At 49.6% G+C, this 19768-nt stretch overlaps 2 protein-coding genes across 2 annotated transcripts; one reads left to right on the top strand and one right to left on the bottom strand.

Annotated features, from left to right (window-relative positions):
- The first annotated feature begins 915 nt into the window (after positions 1-915).
- On the top strand, positions 916-11776 carry LOC136524500 (protein EXPORTIN 1A-like). The gene is made up of 9 exons (XM_066517851.1): positions 916-985; positions 1089-1133; positions 1402-1491; positions 10237-10254; positions 10350-10445; positions 10685-10888; positions 11001-11060; positions 11488-11598; positions 11720-11776. The coding sequence occupies exons 3-9, from the start codon at positions 1408-1410 to the stop codon at positions 11774-11776; spliced, it is 630 nt and encodes a 209-aa protein (XP_066373948.1). The 5' UTR covers positions 916-985; positions 1089-1133; positions 1402-1407.
- Positions 11777-14746: 2970 nt separating this feature from the next.
- LOC136521024 (cysteine proteinase COT44-like) lies at positions 14747-16591 on the bottom strand. Its single transcript, XM_066514744.1, has 4 exons — positions 15992-16591; positions 15595-15827; positions 15350-15493; positions 14747-15212 (listed from the first exon to the last, which is right to left on the bottom strand). Exons 1-4 carry the CDS (start codon positions 16509-16511, stop codon positions 14943-14945), a joined length of 1167 nt encoding a protein of 388 aa, XP_066370841.1. The 5' UTR covers positions 16512-16591; the 3' UTR covers positions 14747-14942.
- Positions 16592-19768: the final 3177 nt, after the last annotated feature.

Genomic DNA, 19768 nt, shown 5'->3' with positions numbered 1-19768 from the left:
CGGGCCCACTGCTTCACGGGACCCTCCTGTCTGGATCTGGCCGCCCCCCTTGTATAAATTGGCACCACCCCCGTAGCCCGTGGGTCGCCCCCTCATCATCCATCTAATCCTCTCGATAAAAAGACTAAAAGTAAGACCATTTTTTTGTGCGACTTTTTTTTGGGTTCGCTCCTCCCTTCCGGCCATGCGATACCCCGCGTCATAGAAAAAGAAACTGTCATCCCTACGATCCCCGCCTGCTTTGAAGGAAACAAATTGATCACCTGAGGCCACATGCATGGAAGGAAACAATAATCATGCATGGAAGGAAACAATTGGCAAAGATCAAGTAAGACTCCTCCCTTTCAGCCAGGCGGTACCCCGTGCGATAGAAAAAGAAACTATCATCCCTGCGATCCCCGCCTACTTTGAAGGAAACAAATCGATCACCTGAGGCCACATGCATGGAAGGAAACAATAATCATGCATGGAAGGAAACAATTGGCAAAGATCAAGCAAGACGACTCAATGAGGTTGACCCTTAATTTTAGTGTTTCTAGCATGCAGACCTGAAATTAAAAAGTGGTTGCTCCTTAAGAACATCAGTGGTGCCAAATAAAAGATGTGCAGGTTATACATAGTGAGACTGGTGAACCTTCTGTAATTTTCTAAACGAATATTCCCACCATTTGTATATAGGTCCATTCCCCTATGTTTCTTCGTGCTCCAATTAGCATATAATATGAAAATATTGTTGTGTTCATCACGACTTCCAGTTGACTACTCTCATTAGCATATACTTCCTCTGCCCCCAAATATAAGTCGTTATGGGATGTGTGCAGGTCAAACTTTCTCAACTTTGACTAGGTTTGTAAAAAATACTGTGCAAGTAATTCATTTGTCCACATATTTAGTTTATTGAAGTTTTTGTTCCTTTTGCATATAGGCTATTCTCCCTCCTGAAAAAATCCTAGACGCATATGCTAATGGTTCCACTGAAGAGCAGGTACACCTGAAACCATATTATCTTGTGTAGTGGTATATTCTAGGAGTCCACGATTCATGCTCCCCCTAATTTTATATCACTCTCACTTTGTTCATTTGTGCAGGCGTTTATACAAAATCTCGCACTCTTCTTCACGTCCTTCTTTAAGGTAAGGTCTTTCTCCCCTGAATACTAGTACTCATCTAGTATAAGATCAATTTAGAGTAATAGACAATTGTTTGTATGGATTTGTAGATTGTTTTCTAAGTTCTGTAACTAATATGCAATATGCCATACTTCAGATTCTACTTCATCAGCTTTTGATGCTTGTCATTTTAAGCACTAGGAAAAGAAAGAGATGATGTATATGAAGATACTCCATAAAAACAAATGAGTCTCCAATTGGTCTAACCCCTTCCCTTTCGTGCTAAATGTAGAATCACATGCGTATACTGGAACTAACTCAAGAAAATGTTGCTGCTTTGCTTATGGGTCTCGAGTACCTTATTGGAATTTCATATGTTGATTTTTTTGAACGCAATGACAGGAGCTCTGCCTTTCAATTAAGATAGGGAAAGAAAGTTTATGTATAAGCAAGGACAAACGAGATTAAGGTTACATCCCCCCACCCCCCATAAACATGTGAGCTAAACGTACTCAAGAGCTCTCTTCCTTTGCTGTATGTCTTCCTTTATCCTTGCGGCTACTTGCGGCACCGTTTCTATCAAGTTGTCAAAAATTCTCCTATTTCTCTCTTTCCATATATTCCAGAAGGTGTAGATTACTATCCCGTTCAGCCACGTACGCTCATATCTTGGCACTTTCGCTGCCGCGTCTTCCCACCATGACTTGATATGTGTGGGGGTCTACCTAGAGCTGCTGTTGTAGTTGAGTGAAGTTTTCCCATGATAGGATTTGACCCCAAACCGCCTTAGCAAAAGGGCAACAAAGGCATAAGTGGATGCCTATTTCTAAGGGCCCGTTGCACAGGACACATTGTTGTTGGTACGGCCACCCTCTCTTTTGTAGGTTTTGTGTCGTTAGAATTTTATCTTGCACTAAGATCTAGGCAAAGATCTTGCATCTGTTCTCCACATGCGCTTTCCAAATCAAGTCCGTGCGGAAGGGGAGTAGCAAACCTCTGAATTGGATTCTGTAGGCCGAGTGGGTGGAGTAATTTCCATCATTGGTCCAATGCCAGGTGATGGTGTCCTGGACGCCTTGCTGTAGGTGCACATCCTATATTCATATCCAGAGGGATACAAACTCCTCTATGTGGGTAGCCGAGGTGATTTTCCTTTCTAGCTTATGCATTCAATTGTTGTTCCGTAGCTCTTTTTGCACCGTTTGGTTTGTCCTTGAGACTAGCCGAAACAAGTTCGGGGCTAGATACTTCGGAGCTTGTCCATGGAGCCAACTGTGGTGCCAAAACTTAGTCTTTGCACCATCCCCCAAAGATATAATGATTGAGGAGTTGAAGAGGAGGCGGTCATCATCAGAACATGGGAGCTCCGAGCCACTCCAAGGCTTGGAATCGTCCACCCATTCTTGCCAAAGCCATCGCAATCGGAGAGCTCACCCAAATCTCTCCAAGTCAGGGACGCCTAAACTACCAAGGTGTTTTGGTCTAGTAACTGTGTGCCAGTTAACTAGGCAGTGCCCGCCATTAGCACTCTCCTTCCCCTTCCACAAGAAAGATCTCCTGATTCTGTCGATCTTCTACTTAGCCCAAGTGGCCAGAGGAAACACTGTCAGTTGGTAGGTTGGCATGGAGGAGAGGACAGAGGTTACAAGAGTGAGGCATCTCGCTTTGTTTAGCCATCTTCCTTTCCATTTGGGTAGCCTATGGCCAATCCGGTCTATGAGAGGTTGCACATGGATCCTTAGCAGTGATCTAATGTGGAGTTGCAGCCCCAAGTATTTGCATGGGAAGCCCCCTCTAGCACCGGTGAAAGATGACAGTACTTGGTCTAGGTCGACGTTTGCACAACCGATTGGATGCACAGAGCTCTTCTGTAGATTAATATGGAGTCCCAAGAATTGCCAAAAGCCTGCAGGATGGTTTTGACAGCTTCTACATCTCTTTTGTTGGGCTGATGAAAATGGCGGCGTCATCTACATACATCGAGGTTCTCCATTTAGCCGCTGTGATTGGTAAGGGGGTGAGTATCCCTTGTTGAGTTGCTAGGTCAAGCAGACGTTGAAGCGGGTCCATAGCTAGGATGAATAGCATCGGTGAAAGCGGATCTCCCTAGCGGACGCCTCTGGCATGTCTAAAGGTGGCCCCCTGTTGCCCATTCAGCATGGGTGTCGAGACGGATGTACATAGGAGGATAGAGATCCATTCACGCCATCGTTGTCCAAAGCCCAGAGCCTGCATAGTCTCAAGCAAGTACCCCCAATGTACTGTATCAAAGGCTTTGTGGATGTCTAGTTTCATGAACAAAGCCAAAATCTTTTGCTTGTGTAGTTTTTTTATCGTGCTCTGGACGTATAGAAAATTATCATGGATGCTTCTCTTTTTTATAAATGCGCTCTGGCAGTTCGAGACGAGGGAGTTGAGTCGGGGGGGGGGGGGCAAGTCTGTTAGCTAACACTTTGGAGAAGATCTTTGCAATGCCATGGACTAGGCTAATAGGTCTAAAGTCAATAACTCTTGTTGCATCCGTTTTTTGGGTAGAAGGATAATGGAAGCTGAGTTTAGCCATTCGAAACCCTGGGCATTCAATGTGAATAAGCTGTTTATGGCTGCCATAACATCATCTTTAATGGTTTCCCAACAAGCTTTGAAGAAGGCACCCGTGAAGCCATCCAGCCCCGACGCTTTATCAGAAGGCATGGAGTATACAGTGTTTTTTATCTCGTCCTGGGAGAAAGGCACCTCCAGATCGGAAAGATCATGTTGATTGTATCCAAGGGATTGCTAGTTGATTGTGGAAGCTCTCAGCGCTGTGGAGCCAATGTGGTTTCTAAAATAATCATATATGACCTTTTCTTTATCTTGATGGGCCACCGCGATTCCCCCATCCGTATGTAGATAATGTATGTAATTCTTTCTCTATCGTGCATTGGCTATACTGTGGAAGAATTTTGTGTTGGCATCTCTACATCAGATGTAAGTTAGCCTCGATCTCTGTCTGATTCTTGATTTTTCAATAGCAGTGAGCCCAGTGCTACGGGCTTTGAGGCGACGACATAGGTGAAGCTCCATGACAGCGAGCACCCTATGCTCTTGGGCTGCTTCTAATTGTAACAATACTTCTTTCACGATGGTGAGTTGTATCCTCGTATCCTCTGTCTTGTCTTTCTTCCAACGCTTGATTGCTTTTGCCACACGCGCCATTTTGATATGCAAGTGCTTCATAGGGAGAGCCGAGGCGACCGGCCTATTCCAAGAACTATGGACGAGGACTTGAAATCCATCCATCTTAGTCCAGTAATTTTCAAAGCGGAAGGACATGCTATGATGGTGGTCAAGCTCTCCCTGGAGTAGCAGTGGGGTATGGTCCAACATGAGCGAGGGGAGGGAGTGTAAGAAACACGTGGGGAAGAGCAGGTCCCACTCATGGGTACATAGTAGTCTGTCAATTCTAGTGAGCGTCGGGTTGTCCTGTTGATTGCTCCAAGTGAAGTGGCGCCCATTTAGCTTGATTTCTTTGAGCCTCAAATGATCGATCGTCGCTCTAAATGCCCCCATTAGGCGCCGGTTGAGGTTGGAGTTGTTTTTGTCTTCCGCCTAGTAAATGAGATTGAAATCTCCCAGGATGAGCCATCTATTGTGGACCGGCGGTGGAATGTTCTTCAATTCTTGGAGGAATTGAAGTTTAGCTGCCTCTCCCTACGGGCCGTATACCACTATGATTTGCCACCTTGTTCCATCGGCCTTCATGTTGATCTGCGCGGTTATGGTGTTCGAGGTAAGTGCAATGTCGGAGAGGTCGAAGAAGTCTTCATTCATCACAAGGAAGACGCCTCCTCGAGTCTGTTTCGCCGGTAGCACAGTATAGGAGCTTACGAATTTCGCTCCGACTGTTCGGCGTACCATATTATGATCCATAAAATGCATCTTTGTTTTAGGTAGACATACGACAGTGGCAGCAGTGGTTCTCACTAACTCACACACCGAGTCCTATCGTGCTCCATCATTCAAGCCCCTGACATTCTAGTTAAGTATGTTGCAATTCAATTGTGCCATAAGGAAACCAACAGGTCCCTTTTTAAAAATAATCTGAGGAGGGGGGCAAGCATGGCGCCATCAAGGGCTGTTGAACTGGCAATTAGCAGTAAGGTAATGACATGGAGGCATGAAGTCATGAGAGCCGCAAGCTAAAGATGCCGATACATCTAAAAGCCAGCGGCCATCGGCAGAGCGAAACAAAGCAAAAGTTTGTACTCACAGAGTTAATGCTACAGCTAGCTGTGAGATCAAGGGTCCAAGCAGTTTGGTGGGGAGACGACTGAAGGCCTCTGGCTGTCGCCTTGCCCAAACACCATAGCTGGACAAACACAAAAGATGTGGAGCTCCCGTAGTAGTGCACAATTACTAACATAGTCTAATAACCTACCCCTGCAACACAGTAGCTATCTAGGCGCTGGTGGTGGGCAGCGTTGCCGCTGCGTCGAGGCCACATAGTGCCGTCAGTGCCTTGACAGTGTCATCGACGAGTGGTCCCTTGAACAGGTTGAAGTAGCGCAGCGTCGCCTTGTCATGGCTGAGGCCTTGGATGTCGAGGATGCCAAGCCTTTTCATAAGCACTTGTCTGGCCTTCGCCTAGGTGTCCCCCCTCGGCCAGATCTTGGCCGCAATGCGCATGCTCCTGTGTGCCGAGACCAGGTGCCTCTTGCGTCGCTATGGTGGGCTGGGCTGGCGCACTAGACCCTGCAAAATGGGTTCAGGCAAAGGTTGTGAGATCCCCTTTAGGAACTATGACCCCACCGCTGTAGTGTGCATTGTGCTCTGGCCAGCATCGTCGTGTACCTCTAGGGTGCTGGTGTGGCAGACGCTGGTCTGGCTCGGTTGCTGCTGGTGTAGTCCATCTATCATGCGTCGACTGCGTGAGCAGTTGGTGGGCGTTCCACGGGCGTAGCGTCTGGAGTAGACGAGGCCAGGGCAAAAGCGCACCACCTGGGTGCTTCCTGCTGGTTGTGCATGGTTCCAAAGCGGGGGGAGGACACATGGCTACCTGGAGTAGACTCGCCCCTTGTGGAAACGATGCTCTGTAGCGAGGCACGATCGCTACGGTGCCGCGTTGTCATGGTCGCTGACGGGAGGACCCTGCAGTTCATTGAGGCAAGAGAGAATCACAGCGGTCGTCATCATCTCGAAAGCTGAGTCGCTCGGTGGCGCGGTCATGGATGGCGCTGCGGCATTAGGTGTGGCGTTCAGCTTCTAGGGTGGGGAAGTTGAGAGCGAAGGAGTGAAAGGCTGGTCATTGAAATGACTTTGAATAGCACACACCTTGGGGGGCTTGGAGATGGGTGATGAGTGTTGCCGTTGCCACCGTTGAAGTCAGGCGACTTGCAGCGCAGGCACGGTGATGGGGACTTGGAGCATGTCATTGAGGTCCTTGGCTCCAAGCGTGCGTGCCTGTGCGGCCTCTAGTGTGGCATCCATTCCCTGCTGCGTCCCCTAGTTCTGCGCTGAACATCTCCCGGGCGGCCAGAGTCAGTGGGCTTAGCGAGTAGCTACCGAGTCTGTGTGTCTGCACCACGTCCAGTAGCGTGGCCTGGGGTAGAATGGCTGGTGCCATGGCCAGCAGTGTCGGTCGACGTAGAATGGTAGGCACCATGGCCAGGAGCGATGTCGTGTAGAGGGCGACGATGATCCTCGTGTTCGGGGCTCTGGTGCCGACGGCCACCGTGCCTCGACTCTGACCGCTCCCGCTCACGGTCCTTAGGCGCCCACGATAGGCTATGGGCGAGGCATGAGTACCAGTTGTCGCCCTGGTGCTCCCGACGTCCATGATGATCGTCGTCGTCGTCGTGGTGGCCGTCGTGGAAGTCAGTAGGCGGAGGGTCATGGCGGTCGGGCGACGTCCTTTCACCATCAACGGCCCCGTAGTCCCACGTGTACATGCGGGGAGCAGCAGCCCATCCATCTCTACCCCGAAGGATCCTCCACCAGATCAAGGTGCACCAGCACCCTAAAGGTGAGCTCTCGGCGTCTGCGCGCGGGCTGCGCGCTGTGGAACTCTGCCTTCCTGCAGGACAATGTGAGCCAGGTTACCTTGGGAATGTCAGACAGATTGTGTGTCCGGGGCCAAACATAGAGTGCCCTGGTGTCGGTGTGGTCCAACGACGCCTTCTCGACGTAGTTGAGGTCGCAGGCCCTAGCGACAGCCCTCTTGGCGATGCTCTCATTCCAGGTGTGAAGGGGGATGCCCTCCAGGCACAGGAGAACTTGGAACTTGAGGTTGCAGATGTCACCATGCATTACTAGCTGCCATGGCCTCGTGTGGATGTCGAGGTTGCGATAGGGGAAGGTCCCCTGCACCACCGCCTCATCGCGGTGGTGGTGGTGTTTGAAGTTGACGAAGAAGTCCTCAGGGGCATGCCTGACGACGGCGACATCCTCTGGGTGAACTGGAAACTGGTGGTAGATTGCCCTCTTGATGACCTCCGGCTCCACCACCGGCCGGTTCCCCCCCCCAGCCATGCCACCATGCCATGCATGGAGAGGCGGTCGAGCTCTTGGTCCATATTGTCGACAGAGAAAGCCACGGCGCAGGTGTCCAGAGGACGGCCAGCGGGTTCCCCGGGCCTGGCCATCACTGCCGCACCCAGAGGCAGGAAGTTGCCATCGTCGAGTGGTGGAGGAGCAGTTTTGGGTGTGGGAGCTTGCTTCCTGGAGGATGGAGGCCTGCTTGTGCACATAAAGCTTTTATGCCCCCAGCGGCCACAAGAGAAGAACCGCACTAGGTCCCTACAGTCCGCTGCAGCGTGGCCAGGGGAAAGACAATGGAAGCATTTACCTCTCATACGCCGCTGCAGATCATCGCTGTGGACGGACAATGCCAATTTGACCTAGGTGGTTGAGGGAGTTGAATGCACCGTGCTTTTGAACTCCGGGAGACGCCACCAGCGTCTCGGGCGCACCATTGACCATCTGTCTTCATCTTCTGACGCGAAGCATGCGCGTGAATGCACCCCATCGGCCAGCTGCCATGGACCGGTGACGGCCTTGAGCCATCTCCCTCGGGAAGGGAAAACACCATCAAAGTCGGGTGCTGCAGACCGGAGGTGGGGAGTTGAATGCTCGGCGGCATGGGCGTCAGCGGGACTCGACACTGCAGCAGATCTGAGGCAGGATTTGGTAGGCGTAGCGGCGTTGGAGTAGTAGCTTCTCACTGGGGGGTTGCAGAGAGGCGAGGTGAACCTGACGCGCTTGCCCGACGTGCTTTTAGTATTGTCGTACCCACCGGCAGCAGCAACATTGGTTGCGATGAGGCGGGGCTCTGGCCCCACGATGACCGAGGGAATAGGGGTCGTGCCGTGAGCGACGACGGACGCAGCGACGGGCACGCGGAGTCAGAGATCCGGTTCCACAATCACCGATTTGGGGGCCGAGCGGCAGGGAGGAGACACCTGGGGTGGGGAGCGTCGGGGGACGGTCTCGATCTGTGGCTGGGCGCCACCGTACGCCTTGCGAGTGGGGTGAGGAGGACGAGCGCAAGGTGGGGAGTTCGCAGTCGCACACGACGACCGGGGGCCACGACCGGTGGCGACAGATCTGGGCTAGGGGGTGGCGTACGGGGACGGGGGCGGGGGCAGAGGAGCGGGGGAGCGTATCGGTTCCATCTATTTAGGCGCTGGTGGTGGGCAGCGTTGCCGCTGCGTTGAGGCCACACAGTGCCGTCAGTGCCTTGACAGTATCGTCGGCGAGCGGTCCCTTGAATAGGTTGAAGTAGCGCAGCATCGCCTCGTCATGGCTGAGGCCTTGGACGTCGAGGATGCCAAGCCTTTTCATAAGCACTTGTCTGGCCTTCGCCTGGGTGTCCCCCCTCGGCCAGATCTTGGCCGCAATGCGCACGCTCCTGCGTGCCGGGACCGGGTGCCTCTTGCATCGCTGTGGCGGGCTAGGCTGGCACACTGGACCCTGCAAAGGCAAAGGTTGTGAGATCCCCTTTAGGAACTGTGACCCTGCCGCTGTAGTGTGCGTTGTGCTCTGGCCAACGTCGTCGTGTACCTCCGGGGTGCTGGTGTGGCAGACGCTGGCCTGGCCCGGTTGCTGCTGGTGTAGTCCATCTATCATGCGTCGACTGCGCGAGCAGTTGGTGGGCGTTCCGCAGGCGCAGCATCTGGAGTAGACGAGGCTAGGGCGAAAGCGCACCACCTAGGTGCTTCCTGCCGGTTGTGCATGGTTCCGAAGCGGGGGGAGGACACATGGCCGCCTGGAGTAGACTTGCCCCTTGCAAAAACGACGCTCCGCAGCGAGGCACGATCGCTGCGGTGTCGCGTTGTGGTGGTCGCTGACGGGAGGACCCTGCAGTTCATTGAGGCAAGAGAGAATCGCAGCGGTCGTCAACGTCTCCGAAGCTGAGTCGCTCGGTGGTGCGGTCGTGGACGGCGCTGCGGCATCAGGTGTGGCTTTCGGCTTCCAGGGCGGGGAAGTTGAGAGCGAAGGAGTGAAAGCCTGGTCATTGAAATGATTTTGAATAGCACGCACCTTGGGGGGGCTTGGAGATGGGTGATGATTGTTGCCGTTGCCACCGTTGAAGTCAGGCGACTTGCAGCGCAGGCGCGGTGACGGGGACTTGGAGCGCGTCGTTGAGGTCCTTGGCTCCGAGCACGCGTGCCTGTGCGGCCTCCGTTGTGGCGTCTGTTCCCTGCTGCGTCCCCTGGTTCTGCGCTGAACATCTCCCGGGCGGCCGGAGTCAGCGGGCTTGGCGAGCAGCTGCCGAGTCCGCGTGTCTGCACCACTTCCAGCAGCGTGGCCTGGGGTAGAATGGCTGGCGCCATGGCCAGCAGTGTCGGTCAGCACAGAATGGCGGGCGCCGTGGCCAGGAGCGACGTTGTGTAGAGGGCGATGACGACCCCGTGTTCGGGGCTCCGGTGCTGACGGCCACCGTGCCTCGACTCCGACCGCTCCCGCTCGCCGTCCTTGGGAGCCCGCGACAGGCTGCGGGCGAGGCGCGAGTACCAGTTGTTGCCCTGGCGCTCCCGGCGTCCACGACGGTCGTCGTCGTTGTCGCGGTGGCCGCCGCGGAAGTCAGTAGGCAGAGGGTCGTGGCGGTCGCGCGGCGTCCTTTCACCATCAACGGTTCCATCTTGATGATACAGAGGTTTTTAAGGTAGGAATGCTGAAGTATATTTGTCATAGAAATATGGTGTAAGGACCACCTTACAACACTGGATAATTTACAGGCCTTCTTATGAAACTTTACAGGTTTGCTTGGATTACTGGAATGTGTTTGTCTTAGAGCTATTTGAAGCACACAATCAAATGGAACCTGCAGCAACTGTAAGCATGATGGGGCTTCAGGTGCTTTTATTTGATTTTTGTTCATCTTTTGGAACATTACCTGAATAAAATGAATAATGACTTTCTACTTTTGTTATCATACATTGTTGTGACATTTCTTGAGCATCCTTTTCCCTTTTTGTTCCTTTAGTTGCTCCTATATAGACTTCCTTTCTTGGGGATCTGTTTTTTTTTTCTTTCTTTGATGCTCTCTAATTATAGTGTTTTGTTCTGAATTCTGAATCTCATTAAAACTATAGGCACAGATGGTTCCTGGAATGGTAGATGGGACTGGAACTGCTGTTCAACAGAGGCGACAGCTTTACTCTGGTCCACTCTCAAAACTACGGATGCTGATGATTTGTCGAATGGCAAAGCCTGAGGAAGTACTTATTGTTAAAGACGAAAATGGCAATATTGTACGTGAGACAATGAAAGATAACGATGTTCTTGTTCAGTACAAGGTTAGTAAAAGGATTGCCTTCCTACCACCCCACCATTCATATGCTCTGTGCTTTATAAGCTTTGTAACCTTCTGACCGACGTGGAAATTACCATTGTTTTGAATAATATCAGATCATGAGGGAAACATTGATCTATTTATCTCATCTTGATCACGAGGATACAGAGCAACAGGTATGCTCACGGATACTTATGTTTAAGAACATATATGTAATTAATACTACAATATGCTTACCTTGCTCAGAAAATAATACTACATGAATGAAGCTTGTAACAATTAGTTAATTTCAAAAGTGGCTTGTGGCGCTTACATTGTAGTTAGTACTTTCATGGTTAGAAGGCCTGATTCACTGTAGCTGTGATGAAGGCGAATTCAAATCCACGGTTTAATAACGAACCGTATTAACTTACCATAACAACTCAATTCCTATCGAATTTCTATAGTAAAGTTCCTATAGGATAGAACGTACACAGGGTGTACACATTATATATGAATGAAACATATTCATTAACTTAAGCTTGGTGAATAGCGGTTCTTGTTCTATTTTTGCTGTTTGTGAATTTAGTCCAGCACTTAGGGTAATTTATTCTGGAATTTCAGATGTTGAAGAAACTAAGCAAGCAATTAAATGGAGAAGACTGGAGTTGGAATAATCTTAATACTCTCTGCTGGGCTATTGGATCAATATCAGGCTCTATGGTAGAGGAGCAGGTTTGTATGTTGTTCTGTCCCTTTTGTTGCTTCTAAGAAACACTTTTGGAAGTATCAATCCTTCACTAATGATAGATGTTGTGTGATGGAATTCTAAAATTTTCTCACGTGTCTGTTGCAGGAGAATAGATTTCTGGTTATGGTTATCCGTGATTTGCTAAACCTCTGTAATCTGTAGTCGATTTCTGGTCTGGCTAGGTCGTCAGGCGATGCTTTTAGGCTTCTATTACTGCTCGCGCTCTGCAATCTGTAGTCGATTTGCGGGAGAGGTGTAGATTCGCGGGCTGTGATGAGACTTTTGACGTTGATCTGTGGGTAGAGGTGTAGATCTGCGGGCTGTGATGAAGTTATTGGTGTTGATATGTGCTCGTGATTTTGCATGTTAAAGAGTTCGAGCACGGGCAGATATGATAGGTTCTACAGGTTGGCTCCCTCGCAGTTAGGGTTGGGCTGATGTTGGCATGCGTGTCATCTTGCTGCCGTACCTGCGTTTTATTGTTGGATCACGATTGGGTTATGTGATTTGGTTTAGATTGTTGATCCGATTCATCTAGATCCTGCTGTTCAGAGGATACTTCCTGATTGCTGGTTGTTCATATAATTTCATCAAGATTAGTGTCTTATTTATGCTCATACGTATGATGTGGCTATTGAACTTGTTTGGTTGCTAACCAGACAACCTTGTCTGGCACACGCAGAATCCCCAGCGTCTGATTTTGGTTGCCTGGGGACAGGGACACGATTGCTGCCTGGTGGTTGGTTGCCTGGGAGGCTTCCAACCAAGCAATCTGTATGCCTGATTATGATAGCTGATTGCTGTGGTAGTATTAAATTAAATAGCTTCATTACGGATTCTATGTCATCGCGTATGTTGATACTGCTGCACAGCTGCACAATTGCTTAATTGGATACTCTCTGTCACTCATGTAGCGCTTTTTGCTAAATTGTCGTAGCCCTGTATATCATGTGTTTCGATTTTTACACTTGATTTTATGGTACTTCAAAGCTATTAAATATTATATTTCTGGCCATCACCCTTGAGGTTGAGTCCTCGGACACCATTGACAATGTAAGGCTAAGATCCAGGACAAGGAAGGCATTCCTCCGGACCAGCAGAGGCTCATCTTTGCCGGCTAGCAGCTGGAGGATGGCCGCACCCTTGCTGAGTACAACATTCAGAAGGAGTCCACCCTCCATCTGGTGCTCAGGCTCAGGGGAGGCATGCAGATCTTCGTCAAGACCCTCACTGGCAAGACCATCACGCTTGAGGTTGAGTCTTCTGACACGATCGACAACGTGAAGGCCAATATCCAGGATAAGGAGGGCATCCCTCCGGACCAGCAGCTTCTCATCTTTGCTGGCAAGCAGCTTGAGGATGGCCGTACCCTTGTTGACTACAACATCTAGAAGGAGTCGACACTCCACCTTGTGCTCAGGCTCAGGGGTGGTATGCAGATCTTTGTCAAGACCCTGACTGGCAAGACCATCACTCTGGAGAGTCCTCGGACACCATTGACAATGTGAAGGCCAAGATTCAGGACAAGGAGGGCATCCCCCGGACCAGCAGCGACTCATCTTTTCTGGTGCCTTGTGGTCTCCCAATTTGGGAGACTGTCTGTCTTCGTGTCCTGTGGTCCGAGTCCTGGTTGAGTCTTGTCTCTTGTTTGCCTGTCTGATGCATAGTCCTATGTTGAGTCCTATGTTGTCTGGTTATTTGTGAACACTTGCTGCTGTGCAGCAGTTTGGTCGAACTATGGAATGAAGAATAAGTGAACCCTGAAGTTGTGGCTATCAGGCTGTGTGTGTTCATGGTTTCTGGATGTATCCTTGTTATTCGCTACGTTCATGCTTGTGAAGTGGATGTATCCTCGTGGCTATCTGATCTTTTCTTGGCATGTTGCTATAGTAATTCTGCTTGTGTTGTAATGCTCGGTTTAAGCCTGGGGATAGGATATTATGCAATTCTGCTACTGAAACCTCGGTCATGCTGGGTGCTCTGGCTGGATTTAGATTTATTGATATATATACACTGTATGTTTCAGGTCAATGTATAGGTGTCTACATGAATTATCATTTCAGTTTGCTTTTCAAGATGTCATTTGTGCTGGCAATGGTCGCATATGTAGTGCCACTGCAATCTTCTGTTGATATGCAAATATGTGCCTACTTGGTTAGTAATTTTAAGTTGTATTTAGATTAGAGGCTGAATTGAGAAAGAAAACAAACTTTGAACATTATGTAGTGCCACTGCAATCTTCTGTTGATATGCAAATATGTGCCTACTTGGTTAGTAATTTTAAGTTGTATTTAGATTAGAGGCTGAATTGAGAAAGAAAAGAAACTTTGAACATGACTAGTTTAGAACAAATATCACTATACCCGAGTATTACACGATTTTCCCTCGTCGATTGTCAGCAACTCAGCATCTCAGATTATTTGAAATGATAGTTCTTGTTTTTCTGGACAAGGTATGAATCCATTGCTTGATTCTGGATTATGTTACGCTGATCTTAGAATTGCTGCCCCAGATGCTTTACGCGCACCAATTTCTGTAGCCAATTTGCAATCTGTAGAAACAAAATTGCTTGCTTTACGTGCACCAAGTTCTGTAGCCAATTTGCAATTTGTAGAAACGAAATTGTCTGCACTTCCTGCATCAGAATCAAGCAGCCCTGAACCCAAGGTGATAGCAAGTCTGAACTCTGATATAGTGATATGCTCATTTTGACTATCTGTTAGCGAAGCGGGTTGCGATTTTTCAGTCTTCTTTTCATCCTATGTCATAGAACTGGATAGGATTGCATGCTTAAGCAGTGCATTGCATTCTTATATGAGGCATCATTTCCAGCCATGCAATGCACATGCACCCAAGGTGGCCGCCGCCGTCGCGGATGGAGAGGCGCCGGCGCGGGGCTTCCTGCCTCTAGACCTGTGACCCTTTCTCCTTGGCTCGGCTAGTCGGCTCCCCTTGTATGCCCGCCGAGGTGACATTTTCCTTGGGCCATGTGGCCTTGCTCCTTATTGGGCTGGTCCCGATTGACACGGTGTCCACAAGACCGCGACGATGAAAAGCCGAGATAGCCCACGAGCACAAACAAACAACTTCATCATTATTTATTTATTTATTTATTTTGTAATTTGTAACTTCATTACATTAGCACTCAAGAAAGATACGTAATAGCACACTATTAACTTACCACGCCATACAAGTTCAACAAGATCCTCGTGCATCACACCTCAGCGCAACGCTAGTAGTAAAAACAAGCAACTTCAGTTTTTTTTTCTTATTTTATATAAGTGATGATCGAAGCGACTCCAGTTGAACCGGCTGCCTTCTCTGCCGGCTAAGCAAGAACCATCTTGAGCACATCCATGGCTGCCCTAGCCGTGGCGGGGAGGGAGGTATCCTTCACCGGGTACGACGCGTCCATGGCGATGCCACACTTGCCCGTGGGCCATGGCACGTTGCGCCTCATGCGGATGTAGCCGGCCTCGCCCCAGTCAGTGTTCCACGAGTTCTTCACGATCCAGTAGTCCCTGCCGTTCTCGCTGCCGTAGCCCACCACCGTGACGCCATGGTCCAGGTTCGTCCCGCACGGCCCGTTGAAGATGCCCTGCGATTGTTACAAGACAACAGTTCAGTTTCTCCTCCAATCTGACGATCATCGTCTGATCTTGGAATGCACCGGTTCCATCTCAACTACTCCGCCGCCTTCCGTTCCGTTCCGTCCCATTCCGGGAGCATGCTTACCGAGCTGTAGTGTTGGAACGCACGTCCGCTTGCGTCGATGGCGACGCTGACCGGCTGGATCGCCACCGCCTCCTGCAGCGCCGTCTCGCTGTTGCTCGGCACCTCCACGAACCCATCTATGGTGGCAACCTTTTCATCGTTCTCCTGCATCGAACAATTAATATACAATCTCTCCAGTATTAGTATTAATGATGAAGCAAGCAGCTTCACTTTTGATGATGACGACAGTACCGTACCGACCGTACCTTGTTGACATCACAGGTGCCGTCGGTTGCGATGAAGGGGTAGTCGGCCTCGGTGTCGATGCCGCCGTTGTTGATGACGAACTGGAAGGCGTTCTCCATCTGCCCGCCGTTGCAGCCGCTGTCCTGGGTGTCGCAGTCGATGATCTCCTGCTCCGACAGCGACACGAGGTTGCCCGTCACGATCGCGTTGATCCCCTCGATGGCCGCCACCGCCGAGAACGCCCAGCACCCACCTGCAACACATATGCATGTTCCACGGCCGGCGCCGGACCAGAAGTCATCAGATAAATAGCTGCAAATTCTCGCCGGAGAACATGCCGCCTAGTTCGGCGAGCTAGCCGTAGCCAGAGGCCCAGAGCAGCATGCACGCATGGTGACGATGCAGTAGGCTACAGACCGCATTGTTGTTGGTCTTTGACGTCGGTGACGGCGCCAAGCTGGCGCCAGTCGATGGCGTCGGGGAGGTCGCCGCCGCGGGGGCGGGGACGACGGTAGCGGGTGCTGCCGCCGCTCCCGACCCTGCTGGCCGCGCTCACGCCGCTGCGGCGGCCGCGGAAGCCGAGGGCGCGGCCGCGGTACTCCTCAACGGTGAGGTCGGCGAAGGGGGTGAGGCCGAGGCGGAAGGTGTGGAGCCCCGCGTCCGCCTCCGCGTTGTGCGCGTCGATGTACCGCAGGTTGTCGCGGAACACCTCCAGACGCAGCCGGTCCTCCTCGCCGGCCATGTCGCAGTTGCCGCGCGGCCGGCCGTGCTTCGACTTCCACGCCTCGTACATACGCCGCACCTCCTCGTCCGCCCGCTCCACCGGCGCCGGAAGGATGGTGTGGGAGTGGCGGGCCAACGCCGTGGCGGCCAGTGCCAGTGCCACGGCAAGCGCAAGCAGCGCCTTGGCCGGCACGGGGGAGCGCAGTGGACGCATGGCGATAGCGCGCTGGACTGAGATCGAGCTCGGCGAGAGATGGATGGGAATTGAGAAGACTATCTGTGACTGTACGTGAACTGCTGTGTGTGTGACTTGTGAGTCTGTGCAAACGAGCCAGCTGCCATTTTATAGCCACGCCAGGCGACGAAGATCGAACGAACTGGGCCACCCGGCGGGCCCACTATTTTTATAGCCTCCACGTCTCTTCACGCCTGTCCTAAACAGAGGGCTGTGGGCCGCCATGCATGCACGCCAAGATGATATCTAGTTACCGTGAGATAACTATAGGTTATTATACGATGATGGCTTGTTACGACACGGCTATAGAAGCATGTAGCAGCCATAACAGTGAATTAATTATGGGATGCATGAATGGCTCGATAAATTATATAAAATAAGATTGACTGAATGGCACTAGGTAGATTGCATTTCTTTTATTTTTGGGATTTTATGTCGTCGTGAAGCTATCAAGATTCCAAGGGCAAATACATCGAGTGATGTAAAGACTTAATTAAAAAAAGTAGTTTTTGACGTGGGTGTATAATAAAAACACACAATCTAGTGAGTATTGATCAGTTGATTAGATTGAGACCCATGTGTCTAGGAGAAAAGCTATTGACCACCCTCACCAACTATTTGTGCCGCTGATACAATCAACTCCTATGGGTACGATTTCTCGAGAATAAACCAAGTACGGAGCATCAGCTAGCAGAATAATAAAACCTGCAAAAAAAGAAGAATACCTTCTTTGGGCGAAGCTACACTATGAGGAGGGAATGCAAAGGCACCCCAAAAATTGTAAAAGCAATAGAATTGGTTAAAATTTCACCATATATGCACCCACTAAAACACATGTCTATGCACCCACAAGGTATGTACACCCTCTTCTAGTTTGCTCTAGCTTCGCCACTGTTCTTTGACATAGCGGCCGGCCTCCCCTAAAAGGATTATCGGTTTTAATTCTTTACTAAAGTCTCCTAACTAATCGCCAAATATGTTGACATGTTACAAGGTTTGGGTAGATCCAACAAAAAACCTGAATTACATGCCATATATGGAACAAGCGAAACGGCAGTAAAAAAAGAGAGAAGTGTTTGATTGTCTCCATCTCAATCACAAAAACACCAAGTTTTACTACCTTACCATTTTCGCTTAGCAAAATTATCTTTTGTAAGCACTACTCAACAAGATTATATTTTTTTCTGAGTTATGAAAATTTGACTTCGGATGAAACTGGAATAACTTGTGTTTTGAAACAGAGAGAATAAAGTCTTAAGATTTGAGCACTCAAAATATCAAACAATTGTGCCCATCAGCATCATCTTCAGTGGAATCTGCAAAAGAAACCCTCACATCATCGTCCAACTTGGATGACAGTATGGCAGTATCAACTAAAACTAACGTCAACTATTATGTTGTTTGGTTGTGATATTGTTTGAAGCACATCCTGTTCTTCTCACAGATATATCGTGGACGCAACTATTCCTCAATTTTTTTAAAAAAAAACTTAAGTGCCACTTTTATGAGGGGTGTGGCATATAATTTGCCACCATATATGGCCCACCGTCAGTGACTCAAGTGAACCCATATATGATATGACACCCGGATCCGTTTCTAGTAAAGATGAGTCTAGATAAACAAATGCAGTAGGTGATAGATCATAGATATGATTATCCCATTCTCGAGACCACTGCAAGCAGGTGGATTAGGGAGCTTGAGTCAGATTATCCCCTGTTCGGCGTCCCATTGTTTGAACCTAGCACTACCTGTCTGGACTGCAATCACCAGTCAATCAGTTAAAAAATACTCCATGTAGTACTATAGCCATCAACATGCTTATCTTAGTGGCCGGTAAAGGCCTCTAATGATGGGTGCTTTGGTACTCGGATTTGGACGATCCCTTAATTTGACATGGTCGCCATGGGTAGGAGTAGGACCGTAGGATTACTACAGCAGCCGCTCGTTTAGCGATCACTAATACTCAAGGAGGCCTGGGGCACACTATTTACCCCAAGTTGAGCATCCTTTTGCCATTATTCTAAACGGCACCACTAATGGCAAGCGCGATCCTGACTGGCACCGTGCACTCTCACCACTCGATTACGCTCAGGCGTGCAACTGCCTGCGTCGTATACCTTGTGCGCCGACCGGACGGTGAGACCGCTTGTCGTACTTGCCGCGGCGGCCGCCGCCGCCGCCGGCGTGCTCCGACTGTGGAGCGCAGCAGGGAGCTCGACAGCTCGTCCCGCGGCGACGCTTTGTTGGGCAACGCCTTTCTACGAGCTCTCTCTTCATTTGTTTCTTTTTGGCGCAAGAAGAGCTCTCTCTCTTTCGTACGCAGAGACGTGCAGTAATTAAAGCATCTTGTCGAGGGATAGATAAGGACAGTTTCAATGGTGTATTGGTGATGGTTTCTATCCTCATTAAATGACCTAAAGCATCTTGTCGAGGGATAGATAAGGACAGTTTCAATGGTGTATTGATGATGGTTTCTATCCTCATTAAATGACTTGCCACGTAGGCAAAACGCTGACATGGCAACGTAATTAATGAAGAAAGAGAACAAAAATCCTAGAAATGGTTTCCTCATGAAGAAATCAAGTCTTCTCTTGACCCAATGCACCCAGAAACCATGTAATCGCCGTTGAGGAGAAACCACCAGTTTCTAGGAGCTCGTGCCGCACTTCCATTGAAAGAAGAAGATAGAGTTGGGAGAGAGAAAGAGAAAATAATTATTACTCATAGAAATCATGAGTTGGAAAGCAATATTTTTTGGTGCAGTATCATATGTTATAGAAACTACTAGTTTTTTTATTGGGACTGTCCTATGAACGATGAAATTAAAAGGCCACGAGGGGCGATCAATGGCGGGCGTTCCGGGCAGGAAACAGGGGTGCTTTTCCTTGCCCATCTGACCCTGTCTCGCATTTGGGCACGCAGCTCTTGACGTTTGCGTCGTGGCTGTGGACGCCGATTCCACGGAAGATTAAACCGGATGCTTCACGCCTGCACGTGGTGATAATGTGATATTTTTTTAAAAAAAATTTGTTTTAACTAGTACTAAAAAACATGTTCACACGTTTCAACAAAATGCATCATTTGTTACGCGGCCACATAGATAACTTGCGATGGCCGTGTTATCAGCTATTCCAATATATCTTAGAATTTAAGTACTGTGTACCTTGGCTAGACAAAGATCATATGAACAAAGATCGTGTGTCTAGGTCACAAAAAAAAGGTGTGCAGAGCATTAT

This window comes from Miscanthus floridulus, chromosome 18, assembly GCF_019320115.1.
Source record: "Miscanthus floridulus cultivar M001 chromosome 18, ASM1932011v1, whole genome shotgun sequence".
Lineage (NCBI taxonomy): Eukaryota > Viridiplantae > Streptophyta > Magnoliopsida > Poales > Poaceae > Miscanthus > Miscanthus floridulus.
The sequence above is the reverse complement of the archived record's forward strand: the minus strand, read 5'-3'. Positions and strand labels throughout refer to the sequence as shown.